Raw genomic sequence first — 24020 nt, 5'->3', positions numbered from 1 at the left:
ACCAATTTATGGGGATTGCAACCCATCTCTGTAGATAAAAACAACTAGTAAAGGTAGTCCTGGACTTACAACTCGTTGTGCAGTGACCATTTCAAGTGACAACAGGACTGGAAGGAGTGACATGAGCAGTCCTCAGATTTACGATCATCACAGCCTCCTCATGGTCATGTGATCAAAATGTGGATGCTTGGCAACTGGCATGTATTTACATTGATTGCAGCATCCCGGGGTCATGTGATCACCATTTGCAACTTTCCTAACTACCTTCCAACAAGCAAAGTCAATGGGGGAAGCTGGATTCACTTAACAACGATTCACTCACAACTATAGTGATTTGCTTAACAACCATGTTGGAAAATGAGTCAACCACCACCTTATTTAGCAACTGGCCACCTTAGCAACTGAAATTCTGGTCCCAATTGAGAGCATAAGTCTAAGAATACTTATTACTTATCCCCCAGGTAATTTCTTGTGCTTGGCTGGCATCTTTTTAATTCTTTATCTGATTTTCCACTGCCAAGGCTCATGGAGTTATATGATCGTATCGCTAAATACCGCAAAAAAATCCATATTAATCAATTGCCACGTGAAAAAAGCCAGCTGAAAATATTTAGCATTTTATATGTTGTAAGGAAAACGGTAGGATGTAAATGCATTCGGGATCAGGGGTCCTGCTGGAGGGGAGGGGTTGTCCTAAATATTAGTACCTTCAGTTGCATAGACTGGTAACCAATGCAGTTTCTGCAGCAATGAAGTGACAAAGCAGTAACAATCTTATAAACACGCAGTCCTCTGAGCTTTGCATAAATTGACATTTCAGGTTGATAAACACTGATATAGGAGATGACCAGAATCTGAGGGAATGAACTGAAAAAGGGATGCAATGCTTTCCAGGCTATTAATGAGTTAATACATCCAAGCACTTTGCTCAAAGCATTAAACATGTGTTAGTGTGTGGTGGGAAACCATCTTAATGTTTAACCATCATTTAAAAGCAAGTGTTTTGTTTTTTTTCTCAAAGCAAAATGCTGTCTGCCCCAGAATGTCACAGCACTCCTTCAAACTGTCATCTCAAATGTGTGTTTTTGAACACAAATAACACACAAAGTTGACATTTATTAAAAGTTCCTGATAGCTGCAAGGGTTTTTGGATTAAATCTGCAATTTAGACTTCTTTGTTCTTTTTAGTTGCATTTCCAATCAGCCAAGTACATTTTTCAAAGACTAAATGCATTCGAAAACCATGCTGTAATTTGCATTTCATGTTTATTTATGCAATATGCATTCATAGTTTTCTATTATGAATGTGGAGCATGTCAAACTATTAAAATGCTAAAATAGACAATAATACAGAGCAATTATTGCATAAAATATATTGAAACTAAATTAAAAATACACCTCAACCAAAATTAAAGCAGCTTGAAAATGGTTACACAAGATACCTCCAGAAAAGGAAGGAAGGAAGGAAGGAAGGAAGGAAGGAAGGAAGGAAGGAAGGAAGGAAGGAAGGAAGGAAGGAAGGAAGGAAGGAAGGAAGGAATCTTTGCAGGGCTGTTTGGTGCCAAAGAAAATTGCCTTAAATTTAACTCTCCAGATTAAGGATCAGGAAGTTACCAATTCTACCATTTTTCTTTGTTATTATTTTATATATTATCCTGCACACATAGACACATACATTAGACAGTGTTTATCAAACTTGGCAGTGTTAAGATCTCTGGACTTCAACTCGCAGAGTTCCCAGCCAACATGCTGAAAAACATTGCATTAGGAACACTCTACTCAGAGTTAGCCAACTCTGGTGAAGCATAATAATGGCCCATGTAGAAAAATGTCTTCCTAAATGCTCCTAAGGAAATCTCACATCTGCAGTCTGGAGCCAAGGCTGTCTAACTGAATTTAGCTGATTTTTTTTAAAGTAGATCTGATTTTAGACAATGTTTATTTATGAATGTAAATGTAGTCTTTGAGTTACAACCGTAATGGAGTCTGTTGTAGCAGTCATAAAACAGCTCAGTCATGTGACTGACCCAATTTTATAACCTTTTTCACTGGTTATTAAGTGAACCTATGGTTTGCTATGAATATAATTTTGCCGAAAACCAGAAGTTAGTTTTCTGCAATACTTTCATAAAATGTGGTCATGTGACCATGGGATGCCTCAAATGGTCGTAAATGTAGGCCAGTTGCTAAGGTGCCCGAACTCAGTCACATGACTGAAAGGGAGCCCCAACCATCAGCAGTTCAGGTCTACTATAGGTCATATTCCCCTCTTTCGGATTGGTAATAAATTCAAATAAGCAACTGATCGTAAGTCAAATTCTACCTTTATGTATCAGTCACTCCATCAATGTTTTCATAACTCAAGTATCAAAAATCTGAGCCATGTATTAAAACTCAAATCTCAAACTTATAATATGAACAAGGATTTCTATAAAAACAAGCAGAAGTCATAATAAAGCATAGTTCTCCTAAAACATAGTTTTCCTTTCTAAAAGTTATTAATGGCTGGGAGCGTGAGTGATCAAACATATCTTCAGGGACACCATTTTCCATTGAATTTGGGCCACAAATGAGGTGATTTGTATTTGGTCCCATGTCCCTCCTATGTTCACACAGGGATGATGACCTCTCTTGATGACCTTGTAAGATCAGCTCTCTCATTTTGGAAAAGGCCATCTCTAAGGTAACCTGGCACTCTACCATGTAAAGCTTTAGAGGTAATAAACAGCACTCTGAATAGAGTTTGGAAGTCCAATGTGATGATCAAGAACAGCTGTTTTTCTACAACAATGGGATCTACCTACCAGCCATCCTACTGTTGCATTCTGAACCAGTTGTACCTTCTGAGTTACTTTACATATTTCAGTACAGGTAGACCTCAAAGTATGACCAAAGTTGAGCCCCAAATTTCTGTTGCTAAGTGAGACAGTTGTTAAGTGACTTTTGGTTTCTCCATTGACTTTGTTTATCAGAAAGTCACAAAAGGGGATCACAAAGCCCCGGGACACTGCAACTGTCATATATATGAGTCAGTTGCCAAGCGTCTGAATTTTGATCATGTGATATGGGGATGCTGCAATGGTCATCAGTATGAAAAATGATCATAACTCACTTTTTTCATTGCCATTGTAATTTCAGTCAGTAAATGAACTATTGTATGTTGAGGACAATCTGTAGTCCAACAGAGTAGTGATAAGGATGTGATTCTCTGTGGTCATCCCTTTCTGGTCCTAGTAGAGCCATATTGTCTTTCACTTGCTGGAGGTCAATTGCTTACAAATAGATGTATTGATCCATGCATAGCACCAATTTGTGTCAAGTGTTATATTTGCTTTAAATGTTACATACATACAATATAAACATTGTTATATTATTTTGTTTAAATTTTCCTATAACAGTAAGATTGCAGTTTTAAATAATTGTCCTTAATTCTCAGTAAATATCCAAAGGATTGACCTACAAAAAACTTTCTGGTATGATATATAAAGGACAAATCTTCCCAGATACTTTTCAAAGCAGCAAGCAGACCGCAAAAGAGTCTGAAACCCGAGTCTTTTTTTAAAAAATTAATCTCTTTTTGATACGTCATGGTGTTCTTATAAGATTGATGAGCTCCTGCAGTTTTTTCCCATTATTATTCCATTTAAATAATGGATGCAACACTGCCAATTGTCATGGCAACTGATTGCAGCACTTGTTAAATGTTTGATTAATGAATCAAAAGTAGTAACTTCCCATGTTCTGCAAATGATCTTTTTCCAAAGGAAATTTTGATTTTAGTATCAACAAAGGATCCCAATAAATTCAGGTAGTTACATTCTGAGGGCTGGATCCCCAACATGGTGTTTTACAAGTGCTACCATGCCCAATATTATTTTCCATGCTCTAGGAGATTTTATTTCAGTTAGGTTGGTTCTTTTGAGTCATGCTCAATTCTTGGCAGCTTACTGGACATATCTGTTGCTTTCTTTGGCAACAATGCAGAAGTAGTTTGTCACTGTCTTCTTCCAGGATGTTCCTGATCTAGTCCAGCCCAATTACCATCCAGGCTGATCTGTTTAGCTTCCAGTTCAAACAAGATCAACCAGATATTGCTACTTGCTGTGGATTCTTTTAATTAAATAAAAAACATTTTTAATGAAGAAGCCATAAACAGAAAGTTACTGTCCTTCAAAGCAAAGTGTTATTGTAATAGTATGCAGGAAAGAGCTTGGGAGACAGGATGAAGAGATGCTGTCAGATAAGAGTCAATACAGCCCACAGCTGGATAATGGATAGGGCAAAAGAGGTCTTCCTAGTTTCTTGAGATGCAAAGGAGATGGTAGGAGAATTGTATTTTCAGATTTGCAAGATTCTGTTAATGTAGCTTTACATTAAAATAGACTTGGCTCCTCTGATCATATTTCCTGTTTGGTCTACCTCGTAAGGCTGACAGTTCTCCTCAAAGATCATATTTAGCTTTAAAAAAAAGTGTCTATGGGATTATTTTTCATGGAAAGTAAACTGAAATGGCTAAGTATCAATTGTAGATGTCATCTAAGGGAAAGACATATATGTCAGCCTAGTGCTTTACTCGGAATTGTGCCCAACTTTCCAAGAAAAAACAAAACAAAACTAAGGTAGTAAAGAACACCCTGGGATTATGGATAGAAGCGGTAACTTCATGTTTTGTGAACAGACACAATCATAAACATGGCAACTGCTTCGTAAGAAGACCATGCTCACATTCTCCAGTTTCTAGTGTGCCCTCTCACAAAAGTTGGGAACTCCTGTTATAAGCGATGCATAGAAGATTGAATGCATTTTTGTGCAAGTAACAGTGAATGTAATGAATGTCATTTAGTTAATTGGTAGAAAGGAGATAGAAACACTGAGTGGAACAACGAATATTTTTGAAACACAGCAACACAGAGTTGAACCAATGAGACACAATCAGGAAATCTCAGGATGGTAGTGTAGATTGCAAAACCAAAATAAAAATAAAAATACAACAAGAAGGGAATATTCAATAATTTTTATATGTTAACAAGAACACTACACAGAAACAGATATGTAGGTATCAGGAGTCAATCTTGCCTTGAGAAGAATCACTATAATTTAAGGGATATTCTAGATACTATGGAGAAGAACTCTTTTTTAGTGTGGATAGCAATTACGGAGGATGTGTCTGGCTCATATACCTCAATCAGTCATCAAATGGAGCAACATTTTAAATACCTGATGCAAGATTAATAATTACTGAAAATTATATAGTGAACAATATGCAAAGTATCACCATTTGAATTTTTGAAAAGGGTTTGAATTGCTTAGAGCAGTGATGGCAAATCTTTTAGAGACTGAGTGCCCAAAAACTGGCCCCACCCCTGCTCTGCCCCCACCCCACCTGCCCGCAGGGCCACTCACCGTCTCCAGGGCCCGCCACAGATTGCCCAGCAGCGCCATGGCAGCCACGCCCTCTGCCCGCGCCCCACAGCATCATGTCATGTGTCTGCTGCTAATATTAAATATTCTTGCTTTGACACATCAACTGTGCGCGATGGGGCGTGAGGGCAGATCTTGTCTATGCTGTCTGGCTGCCATGTCCTTGGCTGCACTGCTCCACGGGGGGGGAGCAAGACTGGGGCAATGGCACGTGTGTCCACAGAGAGGGCTCCAAGTGCCTCCTCTGGCACTCATGCCATAGGTTCGCCACAACTGGCTTAGAGTGACTAGGATTAGAAATCAGTCAATTTAGGCACTCTCCAAAACTGGCTAGATAATCCTGTGTGGAAATGTCTGATCACTAAATGTATTTGCATTTTAATTGCATCAGGATACAGCCAGGAATTACTGTAAACCCAGAGACATTTTTTTACCAGTGTTGTGAATGTCTCCATAAAATACAATTGACATTCCTATTTTAATTGAATTTTGTTCCTCCAAGTACATTTTCACTCAATCATTACCAGGATTTGTGCTTCAGTTGCTTTGATGCATGGTTTCTTCTTATATTCACATTTTTGTATGAATATAAGAATAAATCATACAGTGTGTCTCTTAATATAAGATTCTGCAACTGAAGTACCCTCATAAGATGCATTTTGAGCATCTTATTTTTTAATATATACAAGTTGTACATTTTTAAAACTGCCCATTGCATCACATCATTCAAAAAATATAGATTACTACATATAAATATGGCCCAACTAGCTGATTATTTTCTTGCATCTTTTAAATTTCTCATCATTACTGTACTGAGACTCATTATATATTGTGACTTACTTAGATATGCAAAAAGAGAGGAAAAAAGCCACAAAAATGAACATCTATTTCATATTAATGCAGACTAATCTTAGATATATTTTTATAGTTGTAAAATGACATTGTCAGCATTTAAATATTTTTTCTTTTCTTTTTTTTTTTTTTTATTGAAATTTTTCAAAAGTTTTACAAATAAGAATCCACCCCCCCCTCCCCAACCACCCACCCCCCCCCCCGACTTCCCAGAACTGAATATAGGATTATTTAACAAATATTTTAAAAATAACATTTGCAATTTATAAAATAATTAATAATAATAATAAAAATCACAGTAATAATATATATAATAATAATATACATAACATAAACTTTAAAATGAATAATATATACTAAAAAAGAAAAAAAAAAAAATAAGAAAAGAAGAGAGAGAGAGAAAGAAGAAAGAAGAAAGTAGACGAAGAATAAAGCATATATATATATAAAAAAAAAAAATATATGAATAATAATACGTAAAAAATGTATATATATAAAAAAGAAAAAGAAGAAAGAAAGAAAGAAAAAACAATCATTACAAATTATAAAAAGGCTAAATAATATTTTTCCATATCCAAATTATGTTGTATAAAATTTATCCATTTTTCCCATACCGCAAAAAATTTTTCTTGAGATTGCTCCTTTAAGAAAGCCGAAATCTTTGCCATTTCTGCCAAATACGAAACTTTATGAAACCATTCTTGTAAAGTAGGCAAAGATTCCTTCTTCCAATATTGTCCTATTAACAACCTAGCGGCTGTAATCAAATTTAACATCAATATAACCTCCTTAGCATCACAGTCAATAACAATACCTAGTAAAAATAATTGCGGAGTAAATTTTACCCTCCTTTTAAAAATTCTTTGAATATTCCACCATATCTTAATCCAAAAAGCTTTTATATGCTTACACGTCCACCAAATATGGTAATAGGTAGCATCCAAATATCCACATCTCCAGCATTTCGGCTGTAGATTAGGGTACATAATGGACATTTTCTTTGGGTCAAGGTGCCATCTATAAAACATCTTATAAAAATTCTCTCTTAAATTTTGCGCTTGTGTGAATTTAACATTTCTTATCCAAATAAGTTCCCAAGTATCCATTGAAATCGTTTCACCAATATTCTGTGCCCATTTAATCATACAATCTTTAACTAGTTCAGGTTCTGAATCTAATTCCACTAAAACCCCATAAACTCTCTTAATATGGGTTGGCCTTTGATCTCTTACTTGTTTTAAAAAAATTTCATCTTCTCTAAGCCAGCCCGTTTTACAATCCATCTTCCATCTATCCACTATTTGTCTATATTGGAACCATGAATAAGTTAAATTTTCATGTGTTAATTCTTCCAAAGATTTTAACTGCCAGTCTTGGCCATCCCATCTTAGTAACTGTACGTAAGAGACCTTGTCCATATTTACCCCTTTCCTTATACCTTCTATGGCATGCCGAGGTATAGCCCATAATGGTATTTTGAAGTCACTTTTATAATACTTTCTCCACACTCTTAGCAAAGAGTTTCTTATAATATGAGACTTAAAAACCCAATCCACTTTTTTATTAAATATTAAATAGGCATGCCATCCAAAAAGTAGGTCCCAGCCTTCCAAATGAAGTATTTCTGTATTTGTTAAATTCACCCAGTCGCTAATCAATGTCAATACTACAGCATCATAATACAATTTCATATTTGGTACCTTGAGTCCACCTCTCTCACGAAAATCTTGCATTATTTTAAGTTTCACCCTTGGTTTTTTCCCTGCCCAAACAAATTTATTAATACCTTTTTGCCATTCATCTAAATTACGTTCGTTCTTTAAAATAGGTAACATTTGAAACAAAAAAATAAACTTTGGCAGGACATTCATTTTAATAACTGCAATTCTGCCCATAAGGGATAACTGTAAATTATTCCAGTTTTTTAAATCCTTCTGTACCTCCATCCACAGCTTTTCATAATTATTTTTATACAATTTTACATTAGAAGCAGATAATGTAACCCCCAAATATTTTACCTTATCAACAATTTCAAAGTCTGTTAAGTTAACTAAAGCCTGTTTATCACCATTAGTCATATTTTTAGCTAATATTTTGGTCTTATTATTATTAATTTTAAAGCCAGAAACACGTCCATATTGTTGAATCAATTGTAATAATTTCACCACCGAAGAAACAGGTTGAGACAAAGTAACAACCAAGTCATCTGCAAAGGCTCTTAATTTATATTCTTTTTTATTAATTTCTATTCCTTTTATTTCTTGAGACTCCCGAATTTTAATCAACAAAATTTCCAATGTTAAAACAAACAATAACGGAGACAACGGGCATCCCTGTCTTGTTCCTTTTTCTATTACAAAAGCCTCTGACAAACCCCCATTTACAATAAGTTGAGCAGTCTGTTTTTGATATATATTGGATAATACTTGTAATATATTTTGTCCAAAATTCATCTCCTTAATTAAACACAGCATAAACTGCCAATTCACTTGGTCAAAGGCTTTTTCAGCATCCAAAAATATCAGGCCTGCAGAGACTTGGTTATTCTTTTCTAAATACTCTAATAAATTAATAATTTGTCTAACGTTATTCTTCATATACCTTCCAGTTATAAAACCCGATTGATCCCTATGTATAAACTGCTGCAAGATCCCCATAAGCCTGTTAGCTAAAATTTTTGCAAAAATTTTATAATCCACATTTAAAAGAGATATAGGCCTATAATTTTTAGGCAAAGTAAGATCTTGACTATCTTTTGGAATCAATGATATAAATGCATTACGCCAGGATGGAGGGATCTCTAACCCCTGTAATAAATTATTAAACAGTTCACACAACGGTTGAATCATCTCTTCTACTAAAGCTTTATAATAAATAGATGTCAACCCATCCGTACCCGGCGCTTTGCCCAATTTCAGTTGTTTAATAGCTGTAACAATTTCTTCCTTAGTAATTAAACCGTTAATCTTTTTTTCCTGATCTTCTGTTAATTTAGGAAAGTTAACTTTGCCTAAATAATTATTTATATCTGTAATTTGAATATTAGTACCCTTATATAATTTTTGATAGTATTCTAAAAAAGATTTCTTAATCAATTCTTTCTGATAAACCAATTTACCATTATAATTTATTTTATCTATATTCCTCTGTTTCTGTTTTTTTCTTAACTGATAAGATACAACCCCACAATAAGAATTTTCTTGCCATATAAACCAAGTTCAAGCATAACATATCTTCCGTAAGGATCTGATTCTAACAAGGTAGCAGATAAATTCTGTTTAACATAGATTACCACACCCCCTTTCTTCCCAGGGGCGGGAGATACAAAATGAGATCCCAAGCGAGGATTATTTAAATATTTTTGATCTTTAGCTGTAATATGAGTTTCTTGCAAGCAAATAATATCATTGTTATGTTGTTTCAAATAGTGGTAAATTTTTTTTCTCTTTTGAGGAATGTTTAATCCATTAACATTCCAGGACAGGAGCTTTGCCATCTCCCTTGGCCTTCAGCCTGGAGAAGATCCGCTCAAATTCTGCTGCTGATGAATATGTAGCAGAGCTTTTGGGTCTTGCTCCTCCCACCGGCACTGAAGCAATTTGCTGAGTAGATTCTTCAATTTCTTTTTCTTTTTCTTTTTTCTGTTGTTCTTTTTCTTTACGTTTATGTGCTGCACGGGTCATTCTCTGTTCTTTAACCTCTGGTTGAGACATCCATACCACCTGTCCAGCAGTCATCATCCCTGTACCTTCAGATTTCTGTTCCATCTCTTTGTCACTCAAGACTTTATGCATCATGGGCAAAGGAGAGCCTGCTCCCAGGACCGTTTTATAAAATTCCTTAGCTTTAGCAACTGTATTAAGTCTATAACGTGTCCCCGCATGGCTCAAAACAATGCCCATCGGAATCTCCCATCTAAATGGCATTTGTCTTGCTTTAAGTTCATTTGCTAAAAAAGCAAAATCTTTTCTGCTTCTTAAAATTTTAGGTGGAATTTCCTTTAAAATAATAATATCTTGGGCAGCAATCTGAAATCTTTTATTATAAAAAATTTGTAGAATCTGATTTCGCAGAGACTTCTTAGCAAAATATATCACCACATCTCTAGGCAAATTCCTCTGTTTTGCAATCCAAGAATTAACTCTATAAATTCTTTCCACATCCCCACGTAACTCTTCTTTATCAATATTCAAAATAACAGCCAAGTCATTAATCACCATTTCCATCAAATCTTGAGTTTTATCTTCTTTCAGACCCCTTATTCTCAAAGCATATTCCATCTGTCTATACTGGAACATAAGAATATCATCTTGTGAAGTCTCCACTTTTTTCTCCATATCTTGAAATTTATAATCCAAAAGTTCAACTGTTTCTTCAATTTCCTCTACTCTGGAGTCCAGCTTCACAACCACTGAGGCCATTCCAGATAGAGCTAGAAGTATATCATCCCTCAAAATAGCATTATTCTGTTCTAAAAGCTCCTTCATCTCTTTCTTCATTTCCTCCTTAGTTTCAGATTTATTCTGGTCCAAAAGTTGTTTCATTTCCTCCCTAAACTGTGAGACAGCACTTACCATTATTTCTTTAATGTCTTGTGCTGATGTGCCAGATGGGGGAGGTGAAGGTGGAGTGGATTTAGGTTGCTGCACTGAGGGTATTATTTTAAGTTGTTGTTGCACAGTAGAAGTAGCAGGAGAAGAAGTTACTTTAGAAGCTGCAGTAGCTGGTTGTCGTTTTGAAGCCATTTTAATTTATCTTCCTTTCTTCTTAAAAATACCAATAAAAATAAGTAATCCAAAAAAAAAATTAAAAATAAGATAAAATAGAATAAAATAAGATCAATCTAAAAGTCCCCAAGAATAAAAAAGTAAAAAAGTAAAAAAAAAGCAGTATTAAACAACAATTCAGCCGATCCGTCTTTTAAAGGAAAAAACTTTCAAAACGCCATTTTACTTTCACTCTCACTTTTCCGCCCGAAAAAAAAAGAGAAAGCTCAAAAAAATAAAAAAAAAATCAGCACATACTAAATAAACTAAATAAACTAAAAAAAAATAAAATAAAGCTAAACTATAAATAAAATCCTTTAAACAGTTCTGTCCGGTTTAAGATTACTCACGGTTTCTTTAAGTACGGAGATGGTAGCGGCGTCTCGCTTTGTTTCCGAAGAAACAAAGACAGCTGAGAGGCGGAGAAGGCAATGAACTCCGAGGGAACCCTCTTTCTACCCCCCTAAAAATAAAAATCCAGGGAGAGTTAAGAGGTTCTACCTCTATTCATGCGATCTCTACCCCTTCCCTTCGCCCGGGAAGGGGATTGCGAGCCGCGGGCCAGCTGGTAAACGCTGTGCTCCGCGGATCTGACACCTTCTCAGGAGGACGGCTACAAAGTAGCCGCCATCTCCACCGCTTTAACCACCGGAAGTCCAATATTTTTTGACATTGTCAGCATTTAAATATTTTTTCTTAACAATAGAAAAATAAATAGTTAATCAAACATATAATTTAGTAAATGCAGTCTGTTGTTGCAAATGGTTGCAAATGGTCCCGGGCAACCTAAAAACTGCCCGGGACCAGACTGGCTAGCGCCAGACTTATGCGCATGCGCAAGGCGCAAAGAAAGAGGGTTCCCTATTGGCTGGACTGCCTGGGGGTTGGAAGACTATAAAAAGCCTGCGTGCCTGTTTGCAGAGTTGAGTGGAGTAAGGAGCAAATAAAGAAGTTTGATTACAACATGTGTCGTACTTCAATGCCTCGAACCCTGAAACACAAAACAGTCCATATTTCTAAAATTCTTCCAGTCAGATTGCTGGTCAAAAAGTATTTGTTCAGGTTTAGAAACAGAAGGGAATTTGCTAGGCCACTCCCCGGAAGGGAACCAAAAGAATCAAAATGGCAGCTAAATCTCTCCACTTGAAGCCTTGCCCTTTTTTAAAAAATCTATGATACATATAACAAGGGGAGGGCTTTAATTACCCAGTCATGGATGCCATTTTAACTTTTTTTGATTTCCATCAACAGATGCTCTGAGCCACTGCAGTGTCTGTCAATCTCAGCAATGTTAAGATATGGGGACTTCAACTACCAGAATTCCTCAGGTCACATGAAATCACACATTTTAAAGTTGTTGAGACTGAGAAATAAGGAGCCATTGTATAATTACGGAGAAGGGGTATTTTTCTATCCCTCTTGTATCAATTATTTTGTATTCATCAAAGCATACAACGTTCATTGTTGTTCACCTCCTGTTAATTGAAAAGAACATGAGCATCTACAAAAACCAATTAGCCATCCAATAGCAAATTAAAAGGTGCTTCAGATTCCTCTTAGTGTGTGCTTTACAGTAGCACAAGGACACATGAAATAAATCAATGTTGCTTTTGGAAGACGGTTATATTCAACAATTAGTTGAACTCATCTATTTTGTCCTGCACACATACTTCTTTAATGCCGAAATAATTATCATTTTAAACCTGCAAAATACTGACATACAGGTGTTAAAATAGCTTTCGATGGACATCTGTTTTTCTGCACATCTTTATACTTCTGAATAGTGATTTAGTACATTGTAATGTACTAAATTTAGTACATTCTAATAACAATTGTTACAGCAGTTAGTAATCAGTTGAGATAGGTTTATTACCCTACATTCAAAAATGAAATATTTACTATGTCTTACTTACTTTTCTGAAACTAATCAATACGATGACTGAATTAAGATTAATATTTCTTTTACCAGAGGCAACTGCTTTAAATATCAAAATGACTGACTGAATTTAATAATGACTTCATTATCAAAGGCCATTACTGTATTCAGAGGAAACAGAAAAGACAGTCTTGCGTCATATAAAGTGAAATCATAATTAATCGGAGAGAAGAATTTAACTGGAAACATAAGCATAATAGTAAGAAGTATTACTGTATAAGCCACTAAGAAAGAACAAAAACAAATGGTTGAGATCTAAAATCTATTTAATAGTTGTAGTAAAATGATTTAGTCTCTTCTGAAATCAATTTAGTCTCTTTTGAAACCTGCAGAGTCAAAATGATGCTAGATTTCTACACTGACATACAGCACGATACATAATTTGCTTTGAACTGTGAATCTCTTTCTCTTCTTGAAATATATTGATGGAAACTCCATGTTTTACAGTATGTCTAGCAAGGCAGGGAGGATGCTGGTTTCAAATGTTGATTGTCAGCATCTTAGATGTTTCTGGTTTATGGCACAAAACAGAATATCAGATTGAACAGAATTTCTGTTGGATCTAATGAGATCCCAAAGGTCTTTTTTTCCAAAAGGCAATTGAATTTACTTGGTATTTTCTTTGAAAACATTTCACTTCTCATCCAAAAAGCATCTTCCATTCAGGGAACTGAAGTTCCAGGACTTCAAAAAAAAAAAAAAAGTCCAGTTGCCTTTTGGAAAAAAACACCCTTGAGACAACCATGACTTGGATGATTGAGAATCTCCATAGACAGATCTAATGGGCTCTACAGTATAGTTATTGCAGACATGCTTTCTTCTGTGCAGCTGTTCCTACAACTGTTGTTCTTTTTCTCTTTTCTTCATTTACATACTTGTCAGCAATGAGACAGGACATGGCTGGAACTACTAAGTCTTACTATGCTACATTAAAGTAGTGGCAGTATCTGCAGATGCCAGGACTTGTATCGGAGAAAGTTAGGGATATGAGATTACAAACGACAGATCCTGAACTGAGCAGAAGGTTATACTAGCTGCCATCTGAGATCACTGCCAATTCTAGGATTCTACAAAATAACATGATTGTGGTTGTGAGTTCCACAAAGCTCCCAGATCACCTGAAAATTACCACTCTGAGTTTTGTAAATACAATTATTACATATTTGACATAGCTCTCAATCCAAGTAGTGCAAAATAAAACAAAATGCATATGAGCTCCAGAGTTATATTTCTCTTCTACATACTGTTTCTGCCAAGTTTTTATGTTAATCAGTGAGGCAAGCATTTAGAAACATCTAGAAAAAGCAGTAGCTGAAGATACAACAAATCTACAAGAAGAAAAACGTGGAATATATTTATCACAAGTGTTTTGAAACACCCTGCATATATGTCTCTGGTTTCTTGGCAGCTGACTTACATGGAACGAATCCATTAAATTTAATTTTCCCCACGTTTAGTGCCATCACCAGAAGTGGTGGTGTAAATCTTCTCCAGTCTATTTATGCAGTCCATACACCCGTTTGTTAACAGCTGTAAAAGTTCCTTGGAGGAAGGGCCATCACTGGCACATTGCAATCCAGAAAAATAACAAAACTAAATCAATATACATTTCCAAAGATGTCCTGCGGCAAAAATAAAAGTCATAAATATTTCCTTGGGGGAAAAATGATGATCTTACGTTTTCTTGGAAGTTTGCGCATTGACTAATCTTTTCTTTGCAATAGTTGGATTGGGTTGCACCTTGATTCTGGAGACTGCAGACTTCTTCTGCTTCAGACCACTGCTTAGGAGGGGTTTCAGTCCTAACATCTCACAATATTTGTTGCACTGGTGGAGAACCTTAAATTGATCAATAAATGAGATGGAGCAATTGCCTTTGAAACCTTTGTACCTGCAAAAGGAGAGGGAAGAAGAAATGAATTTAAATCTTCTAGCTTCATGCATTTTTAAAAAACTAATTTTCACTAAACTGAAATGAGAAAAATGTAATTTCTCTATATCAACCCGTATAAACCACCGCTGGTATCATCCTAGTTAAAATTAATACCATTAACTTTATTCTCAGGAAAATGGTGCTGGGTCATTGCAAGTACAATTAAGGTTATCCTCTTGTTGGGTCTAGAGCAGGGGTGGGCAATTAATTTTCCCAAGGGGCTACATAAGAAACTGGGACTATTATGGAGGGCTGAACCAATAGGGATGTGAAGGTACACAAATGCACATACACAAATTGAAAAAAAATAGCCTTCAAAATAAAAGCAATCCACAAGGGCTGGACAGGGACAACCAAAGGGCTGAATGTGGCCCAGGAGCTATAAAATACCTAGGTCTGGGCTAGAGTAAAAGAAGAAAACAGGACTTGAGTTTGGCTAGTCTAAAGAAAAGAAGAAACAGGGGTGACATCATAGCAGTATTCCAGTATCTGAGGGGCTGCCACAAGGCAGAGAGGGCCAGGTTGTTCACCAAAGCACCAGAAGGAAGGACGAAAAACAATGGTTGGAAACTGATCAAAGAGAGAAGCAACCTGGAATTAAGGAGAAACTTCCTGATAGTGAGGACAATTAACCAGTGGAACAGCTTACCCCCAGAAATCGTGGGCGCTCCATCACTGGAGATTTTTAAGAAGAGACTAGACCAGCGGTTCTCAACCTGTGGGTCGGGACCCCATTTGGGGTCGAACAACCATTTCACGGGGGTTGCCAAACAACGCAGTCCGCCATTTTTTTTCCCTTTTCCTTAGCTGTGCTACTCCCTTTTATTCTATTGGCTTTTGAAAGCCAATAGAATAGACTCTCTTGAATAGAGTCTAATTCTATTGGCTTTCAAAAGCCAATAGGAATTGTCCAGGCTGTCTCTGCCCTGCTGAGCCCGCCAAAAGTCCCATTCTGCAAACGGTGCTGCACCAGTTGAGTAGTCCTCAACTTACAACCGGTTGAGTAGTCGTCGACTTACAACCGGTGGGGGTCGCGGCATTAAAAAGTTGAGAACCACTGGACTAGACAGTCGCTTGTCTGAGATGGTACTATAGGTTCTCCTGCTTGAGCAGGGGGCTGGACTAGAAGACCTCCAAGGTCCCTTCCAGCTCTATTCTATTCTATTCTATTCTATTCTATTCTATTCTATTCTATTCTATTCTATTCTTAACAAAATGCAAAGTGACTAACCAAAGAAAGTTGTTTCCGATTTTATCATGATGATGTGACTAAAATCTGGTTACAGAAGAACCAATCATGGCTAATAAGATGGGCTTTTTGGGGGGTGTATGTGTGTGTATGTATCTGTGCGTTATAAGGTCTACTTTTCATTTCCTTCTTATCCTTGAGTTTCCTTGAGTATCATTACTCAAATATCCCTTCCTTCCATGTATGGCTGTATATAGGCTTGTTGTTCAAAGTTGGTCTGTAATACATAAAAATATAAATATTGAAAATATGCCAGTTTTTAAAAATGCAACATCAACCTTTTGGAAGTATTGTTTTCCTGTACACATGGTCCTCGGTTTACAACAGTTTATATAGTGACCATTCAAAGTTACAATGGCACCAAAAAAAATGACTTATGACCGCTTTTCACATTTGTGGCCATTGCAGCATCCCTATGACCATGTGATCAAAATTCAGATGCTTGGCAACTGACTCATACTTATGTCGGTTGCAATATCCTGGGATCGTGTGATCACCTTTTGCAATCTTCAGACAAGCAAAGTCAATGGGGAAGCCAGATTCACTTAGCAACTATATTATTAATTTAAAAATTTCAGTGTTTCACCTAATGACTGTGACAAGAAAAGTTGTAAAATGGGGCAAAACTCACTTAGCAAATGTTTCGCTTAGCAACAGAAATTCTGGGCTCAATTGTGGTCGTACGTTGAGGACTACCTGTATTGGTGTAAAATTCGAGTAAAGTATTGTTCCTCCAAGCCATACTAAGCAGCTTACTTATACAACAAATTAATAGCATCTCATTTTTATCAAGGTTAATTCTTCATTCAACTATTTCCCTTTTCCAAAAGAAGTCTTTATTCAAGCACTGTGATGACTGTTGCAAAAACAAAAACAAAAAACACCCCATCCAGAGTTTGTGAACAGGAAACGTGGCAGCTCACATTTTTCCAGGCTGAAGCTAAATCATGCTGAAAATAGGAAATCGTTTTTGTTTTGTTTTTTTCCCCCCCTTTTTCACACACTCATTCCAAGAATGGGGGAAAATACTGAACAATCGTTTGGAAAGGGGACAATAGTAGGAAACCACTTCTGCTAGCCTTGAAATGTCGTAATTGCATTTACTTTTTCCTTTAATACTTCCTCTTTTTCTCTCCATCTCTCTTCTATCAGAGACATTCATAGCACCCTGTGACAAAAACAGATGATGCCATACAGAAATCTAAGGGATACAAAAGCCACAAATATAGTGTGATATTAATAGCTGCATTTGTTTTCCAGTTCTGCCAAGACAAATCTCCTATTAAGAAGACACCTGTCATTTTGAAGAATCTCCTGTGAAGGCAGCTCTCCAAGGGGCAGGTGCAATGAAGAGACATCTGTACACTCTGCAGTTTTCTGGCACTTCCACAAACCTAAAGTAAACTACAGCAGTCTTCCTGTCATTACAAAACTAGACCCTGCAGGGAATGTTTATCAAACAAAACAAAGTTCAAAATAATTCCAATGGCTCAAAGTACCGAGCTGAAAACCACAGAATGAAATCTAACTAAAACACGTGCCAGGTTTTTCACCTAAGAAAAATAAATACCTACCCTAACTTGGTAGATAAGGGTATCTATGAAAAGTCCTTGAAATTTTTGCTGAGCATTATCTCAATAGGAGTTAACAATGGGATAAGACTGCTAAAAAAGCAGGAGTGGTTTTAGGATAAGTACATTCTACTCATGGCCATATAGTTCCTAGTTGGTGGGATGAAGACAACAGTGTGTTAGCTTGCAAAACAGTTCCTACATCAGAGATGCTAGTTTTCCATTGTAAGCATAAGCATGCTTTGGATAGCATTGAAATTTGCCTACGTTAATGTGCAAATTTAGCACAGTAATGTGCTAAAATTGGCTGACATTGTTCATGTCATCAGGGGTGATGTGATAGCAGTGTTTCAATATTTGAAGGGCTGCCACAAAGAAGAGGGGGTCAACCTATTCTCCAAAGCACCTGAAAGCAAGACAAGAAATAATGGATGGAAGCTAATCAAAGAGAGATCCAATCTAGAGTTAAGGAGAAATTTCCTGACAGTGAGAACAATCAATCAGTGCTTTCAGAAGTTATGGGTGTTCCAATACTGGAGGCTTTCAAGAAGAAACCAGACAGTCACCTGGTTTGGGTCTCCTGCTTGAGCAGTGGTTGGACTAGAAGACCTCTAAAGTCTTTTCCAACTCGGTTATTCTAAGGCAGTGGTTCTCAACCTGTGGGTCGGGACCCCATTTGGGGTCGAATGACCATTTCACGGGGGTTGCCAAACCATGCTGTCTGCCATTTTTTTCCCTTTTCCCTAGCTTAATCCCTCTTATTGGTGGCCACACCCACTTGGGGGTCACCACAACATGGGGAACTGTATTATGGGGTCACGGCATTAGAAAGGTTGAGAATCACTGTTCTAAGGTCTATGTTCTATATCAGAAGTCCCCAACCTTTTGGGCACTAGGAACCAGTTCCGTGAAGAAAGGTTTTTCCATGGACCAGAGAGTGTGTGGTTTTGTGTGCTGTCTGAATCCCACAGATGGGGCTTTGCTTGTTTGTGTAGACCGCTTGCTGGCATGACATAGCCCGGTACCAGTCCATGGACTGGGAGTTAGGGACCACCAGAGATTATTGCATATGGCGTAGGTACCACTAAGGCTAGTAATACATGCTAACAATCATTGTAAGGAGTGAGCATTTGCCTTAAGAGCAGGTTTGTGCTCACCTTTTAAGGGAAGTGTGATTTGGATATGTCAAGAGTACTATGGACAGGGGACATTTTTGTGCATGTGTGGTAAAATAGGAAGATAATGGATCAAGAATGATAAGATTAAAGAATGTGAACTGAATATCAAAATGATTGACTGACCAATATAAAAAAAGTGGCTTGAGGTGGTTTGGAGAAAATGAAGGGGAAGATATAAAGAAATGATGTAATTTTGGAAAAGAGAGAGGTGAGAAATTTAAAGAACAAAAGGCAGTGTGAAGTGGTTGGTCATCTATGGATATGGATGAAGCAAGGCTTACAAGGATAGACAATTATGAAGAAAGTATAACTAAATTATGTTGGTAGTTACACATTAGAGGACTCATTCCAGAATACAAGATAAATAACAATCATCGCAAATTACAGGAGAGCAGACTCTCAAAGAACATTAAGAAAAACCTTCCAAGCAGTAAATAATTCAATATTGGAACCAGTTAGAGAGTTGGTAGTCTTTTCTGCACTTGATGTGTTGAACATTCATCAATCAAGTACTTCCATTTAGATTTCTGCACTAAGCAGTGAGTTAGATATGGTGATTTACATGAGCTATTTGGAAGTGACCTGTCTCCTATATACTTTCACATCTAGCCTATTTTCAGTTGGCCCTTGCAAGAATCCATCTGTTTAGACTTAGCAGAGTAAACTTTATTAGGTATTTGGTTAAACAAAAGTTGAATACTTGGGAATACTTGATGCTCAGTGTTTTAACTACTTTTGTTGAAAAGGGGAGAAAGTATGCCCTCTGCTGAATAAAAGGAAACTTCTACATAGCAAGCTATAAGATGTTCTTGTTCACTGTTCATCAGTATTGAATATTTCCAATTGATTTAAACCTTTATCTTCCAGGATCCTCAGCAATGGCCATGCTATGGAATTCTGGGAGCTGAAGTCCTCAGATCAGGAAGTTGGGAAAACAGTCTTCTACTAATTCCATCTGAGCTCAAAATATTATATTTGAACGAGGCATTTCCATTTATTTATTTATTTGTGAGACTTATATACCGCTTTAAGTGCAAGCACTCTCTAAGCGGTGTACACCAGTAAGCAATGTATATATATATTTACATTGCCCCCAACAATCTGGGTCCTCATTTTACCTACCCCGGAAGGATGTATGGCTGAGTCAACCTTGAGCCGGTGAGATTTGAACCGCTGATCTGCTGAACACAGTCAGCTAAAGTGGCCTGCAGTATTGCACTCTAACTGCTGTGCCACCTCGGCTCATATATTATTAGAAACATTCCAATAAACTATGCCAATCCTCAAAGCAATTTAAAAGGCAACCACAGATTACAGATGAAATAGACTAAATCTATATTTAAATTAACAAAGGCAGATCGTTCACTTTTTACACCAGCAAAAGAATTGCAAATGGTCTATGTGTGTTGGCCCAGGAGGAAAGGAAAAAATATGTGCATAAATGGCATAAAAATAGTTGCATTCAACGATCACCAACAAAGAATTGCCAGTTGGCAGTCAATTCATGGAGACAGTCAATGAACTGTTAATAGGAACCTTTCCAGGCATGTGTTTCTTCATAACAACGGGCATTGCATGGAGAAGATACCTACAATGCTTCCAGCTCATCAACCCAAATGCTTTGGTCCTCTGAGATAGGGAACCGGTAGCCCTCTACATTTGTTAACTACAAAACTGAATATACCTCACCATTAGCACCAGTCTCTGACTGCCTGATCCATAGGTCAGCAAGTACTCTAGATGGTTCTAAAACTAAGGTCCAAATCCTTTTACGTAATTAACAACCATTGCTTGATTAGCACAACACACAAAAGACACATTTAAACTCCATTTCCACACCATGCTTAAATGTATTAATAAGCACAAAAGTGTTGTGCCTTCATGATGCAAAAAAAGTGTTGCCTATGTGAGTGCAACAGCACCATATAGGATCATGAATTAAACTATGCCTAGGCATACAGTAGAAGAGAGGGCTCTCAAGACATGAAAGTATGGCTGCCCCCTTCCCTGCGCCCAAGTAAGGTATCAAAAAAGCCCACCATGGGCCATCAGTCTCCATCATTACTTCTTTATTTCCATCCTCAAGAATAAAGTCTGGTCCAGTACAGCATCTTTACATTTTACCACCCAAAGATTCTAGTTTCAAATACATGTACCTTTGGAGGCCTCTAATCAGGAACTCAAACCTGCAACATCATAAATATGAGTCAGATGCCAAACTGTCTGAATTTTGATCACATAACCATGAGGATGCCACAATGGTCATAAGTGTGAAAAATGGTCATAAGTCACTTTTTTCAATGCCATCATAACTTTGAATGTTGCCATTGTAACTAAATGAACTATTGTAAGTCAAGGACTAAATACACCACAGATAGATAGATAGATAGATAGATAGATAGATAGATAGATAGATAGATAGATAGATAGTTTTGTGTGTGTGTGTGTAAGAGAGAGTGAGAGAGAGAGAGAGAGAGAGAGAGAGAGAGAGAGAGAGAGAGAGAGAGAGAGAGAGAGAGAGAGAGAGAGAGAGATCTGAGATCTAAACCACCAAAGATTTGCATACTGCAGTCCCAGAATACTCCTGTTTGCTTTTGGAAGAGATTAATGGCCTCTGGCTACTGTTGGGAATGACATATAGAATATTAATTAGAGTAATTCTCTATGATATGCTTATTGGAAATGTATAACATCAGAGAAAGGAAAATACATATTCATGCATTATTCATGATGCTTTCGGTATGTCTGTGAATAATGAATTATGGTAAGATACTATATATAGTACTTTAAACACACTTTAAGTCACCAGCATGGAAATGAGCTGAGGCCGTTCCAGATATCCATGGTGAAATATCACATTCTTTGGGCTTCAGGGCTGTTGTCATATGTTTCACTGCCTCATTTATAGCTTTCTGAATTCCATTCAAGGACACTGGTGCTGCTATGGTTAAGATGATGAAGTAGGAATGAAGAAGTCATAGAACTGTAAGGCTGAAAGGGATCTTGTGGATCTTCTAGTAGTCCAACCCCCTGCCCAAGGCATGAATCCTTGTATCATCTTGGACAAATGGTTATCCAATCTTTTTTTAAAAAATCTCCAATGAGAGAGCACCCACAAAGCTGTTCCACTGCTTGACCGGACCTGATTTTTCTTGACAATTTTTGCAGCAGTTGTTAAGCAAACGCTATGGTTGTTACATGAACATGGTGGTCATTAAGCAAATGTGGTGGTTCTTAAATGAATCAAGTTTATTCAATGGGCATTTTGTGCCAGAAACTGGGAGTAAATGCTAGAAACCACCACCAACAACAAAAACCATATTGCAGTCACATGATCACAGATCTATGAAGATGAGCCAGTTGCCAAGTGTCCAAAATGTGATCATGTAACCATGGGGTGTGTGTGGCCATTGTAACTTTGAAATGGCTCGTGTAGTTCTTGTGGGAGGGGAATCTATGTAAGGTCAAAGGGTCATTAAGCATATCTCAGTTTCCTTCCAGCAGTGATCAGTTTCTTATGACTTCCCTAGAATCTTCTTTGATTCTTCCTGTTAGTTGTTTGAATAGCAATATTCATTCCTATTCCAGATAGTTTAAAAAAAAATTCCTATCGCTTAAGTCCTAAAATTAGTTTTCTCCTTTAAATCTTTCCTGTTTTTTTAAATACAGTTTGTAAGGCTGCTGCTGAATACAAACAACCTTTCAAAAGTGTGCAGTGGTGTCAGAGACCTTGATGAAAGTTTTGTGCCTCCAATCGATAAAATAGTTGATGAAATTATTTAGCAAACAAATTTTAAAAACAAACTTTACATCGAGAAGAAGAAAAAATCAGCTATGAAAATGTCTGGCTCTTTATCAAAATATATTGAGAAGCCTGCTTTAATACCCCAATTTTTTAAAAAAAACCTATCTGTTTTTCATTACAATTGTCATTTATCAACTAATTAAAACAAATCTGAACAGCTGTATAGATGTGAAACATTGTTTTTTCTGCAAATTTACCCCCCAAAAATAAACTTGTAATAAATTGTATTTCTCCACATCTCCATCATGGTGCATGTTCACATCTGCCATGCACCATGAAGACATTGTCACAATTAAAGGTTAGCCACAATTTAGGTCTAAATTGACCAAGTGCTAAATACGTAAGGAACCCATCGTCTGATGATCAGAAAGTGCTTTGCTTCCAGAGGATTTAACTCTCAGCATCCATCCCATTAATATTTTATCAATTGGACGTCGATAGGAAAAGCTGGCTGAAATTTTCCTTGCTTTGAAGAGCTGGGATATAAAATGGATGCTTTGTGCTGTAACCTTTCTTTTTGCAGTCTGCACCGTAACAAGACTGAGGCCCAACTCACAAAGCAGGCCTGGGAAAAGTATGCTTTTTTCACTCACCCTTTGGCTGGTGTTGCTATGCCAACGTCTGTTAGTTTCATTCCTACACCTGGAAAACAAAACAGCAAGCCATTTACTACATCAATGTCATTTTTAGTGGTTTTGCTACTGATTACAGATGGTAACCATCACTTTTATATAGTTTATATCAGTGGTCAGAAATATTTAATTCCTCCAAGGGCAAGCAATTCAATGTGCCCTCAGTTTAGTGCTTTGCTGAAAAAAAAAAAAAAGCATGGAAGATGCATTACGTGGAGCCGTATAAGTTACGGTTTTGCAGACAGCTGTACACCTACTTGTTCCATATGTCCTGTCCTGGATTTTATGGAGGTGCTTTATGATTTGTGATGGCTGGATGCACTGAATGTTTCCTTGTAATCTTATTTATAATGTTGAGAGTGAATCCATGTCTGTTTGAAGACTATTGTCATATTTCATGTACTCAATGTCTCTTATTTAAGACCTAGTGTCTGGAGCTGTTGTTGAACCTGGCTTCCATGCAGTGTTGGTGCTTCTCCTGCAGCTTTGGCATCTAACCTTTGCTGCTTCTAGATTCTAAGCAGGAGCTTGACTTACCTACTATTACTTTTGCTCATACAAGTCTTTCTCCAGCTTGGCAATTTTAAGATATGTGGACTTCAACTCCTAGATCTGCAATCATCAGTTGAGCATCTGGGTATAGCAAGGCACACACTATTTCTCTGTGGGCCTGTTTG

At 36.9% G+C, this 24020-nt stretch overlaps 1 protein-coding gene and 1 long non-coding RNA gene across 3 annotated transcripts in view; one reads left to right on the top strand and one right to left on the bottom strand.

Moving 5' to 3' along the window:
* LOC120314709 overlaps positions 1 to 19949 on the top strand; it is a 32959-nt gene extending 13010 nt beyond the window's left edge. Inside the window, exons 3-4 of one of the 2 annotated variants that reach the window (XR_005558511.1) lie at positions 17418 to 17556; positions 19774 to 19949. This is a non-coding gene — a long non-coding RNA (uncharacterized LOC120314709). Of the gene's footprint in view, positions 1 to 17417; positions 18124 to 19773 lie in introns of those variants that run through there. The other variant, XR_005558510.1, reaches the window with a different exon arrangement.
* ALPK2 (alpha kinase 2) overlaps positions 13223 to 24020 on the bottom strand; it is an 84519-nt gene continuing 73721 nt past the window's right edge. Inside the window, exons 11-12 of the mRNA XM_039358093.1 lie at positions 23305 to 23353; positions 13223 to 14866 (exon numbers count right to left, since the gene is read on the bottom strand). Coding sequence (XP_039214027.1) covers positions 14650 to 14866; positions 23305 to 23353 — 266 coding nt within the window. The 3' untranslated portion in view covers positions 13223 to 14649. The remainder of the gene's footprint in view (positions 14867 to 23304; positions 23354 to 24020) is intronic.

This window comes from Crotalus tigris, unplaced genomic scaffold, assembly GCF_016545835.1.
Source record: "Crotalus tigris isolate CLP2741 ecotype Arizona unplaced genomic scaffold, ASM1654583v1 scf7180000018975.1359446, whole genome shotgun sequence".
Classification (NCBI taxonomy): domain Eukaryota; kingdom Metazoa; phylum Chordata; class Lepidosauria; order Squamata; family Viperidae; genus Crotalus; species Crotalus tigris.
This window is presented reverse-complemented; position numbering and strand designations above follow the sequence as displayed.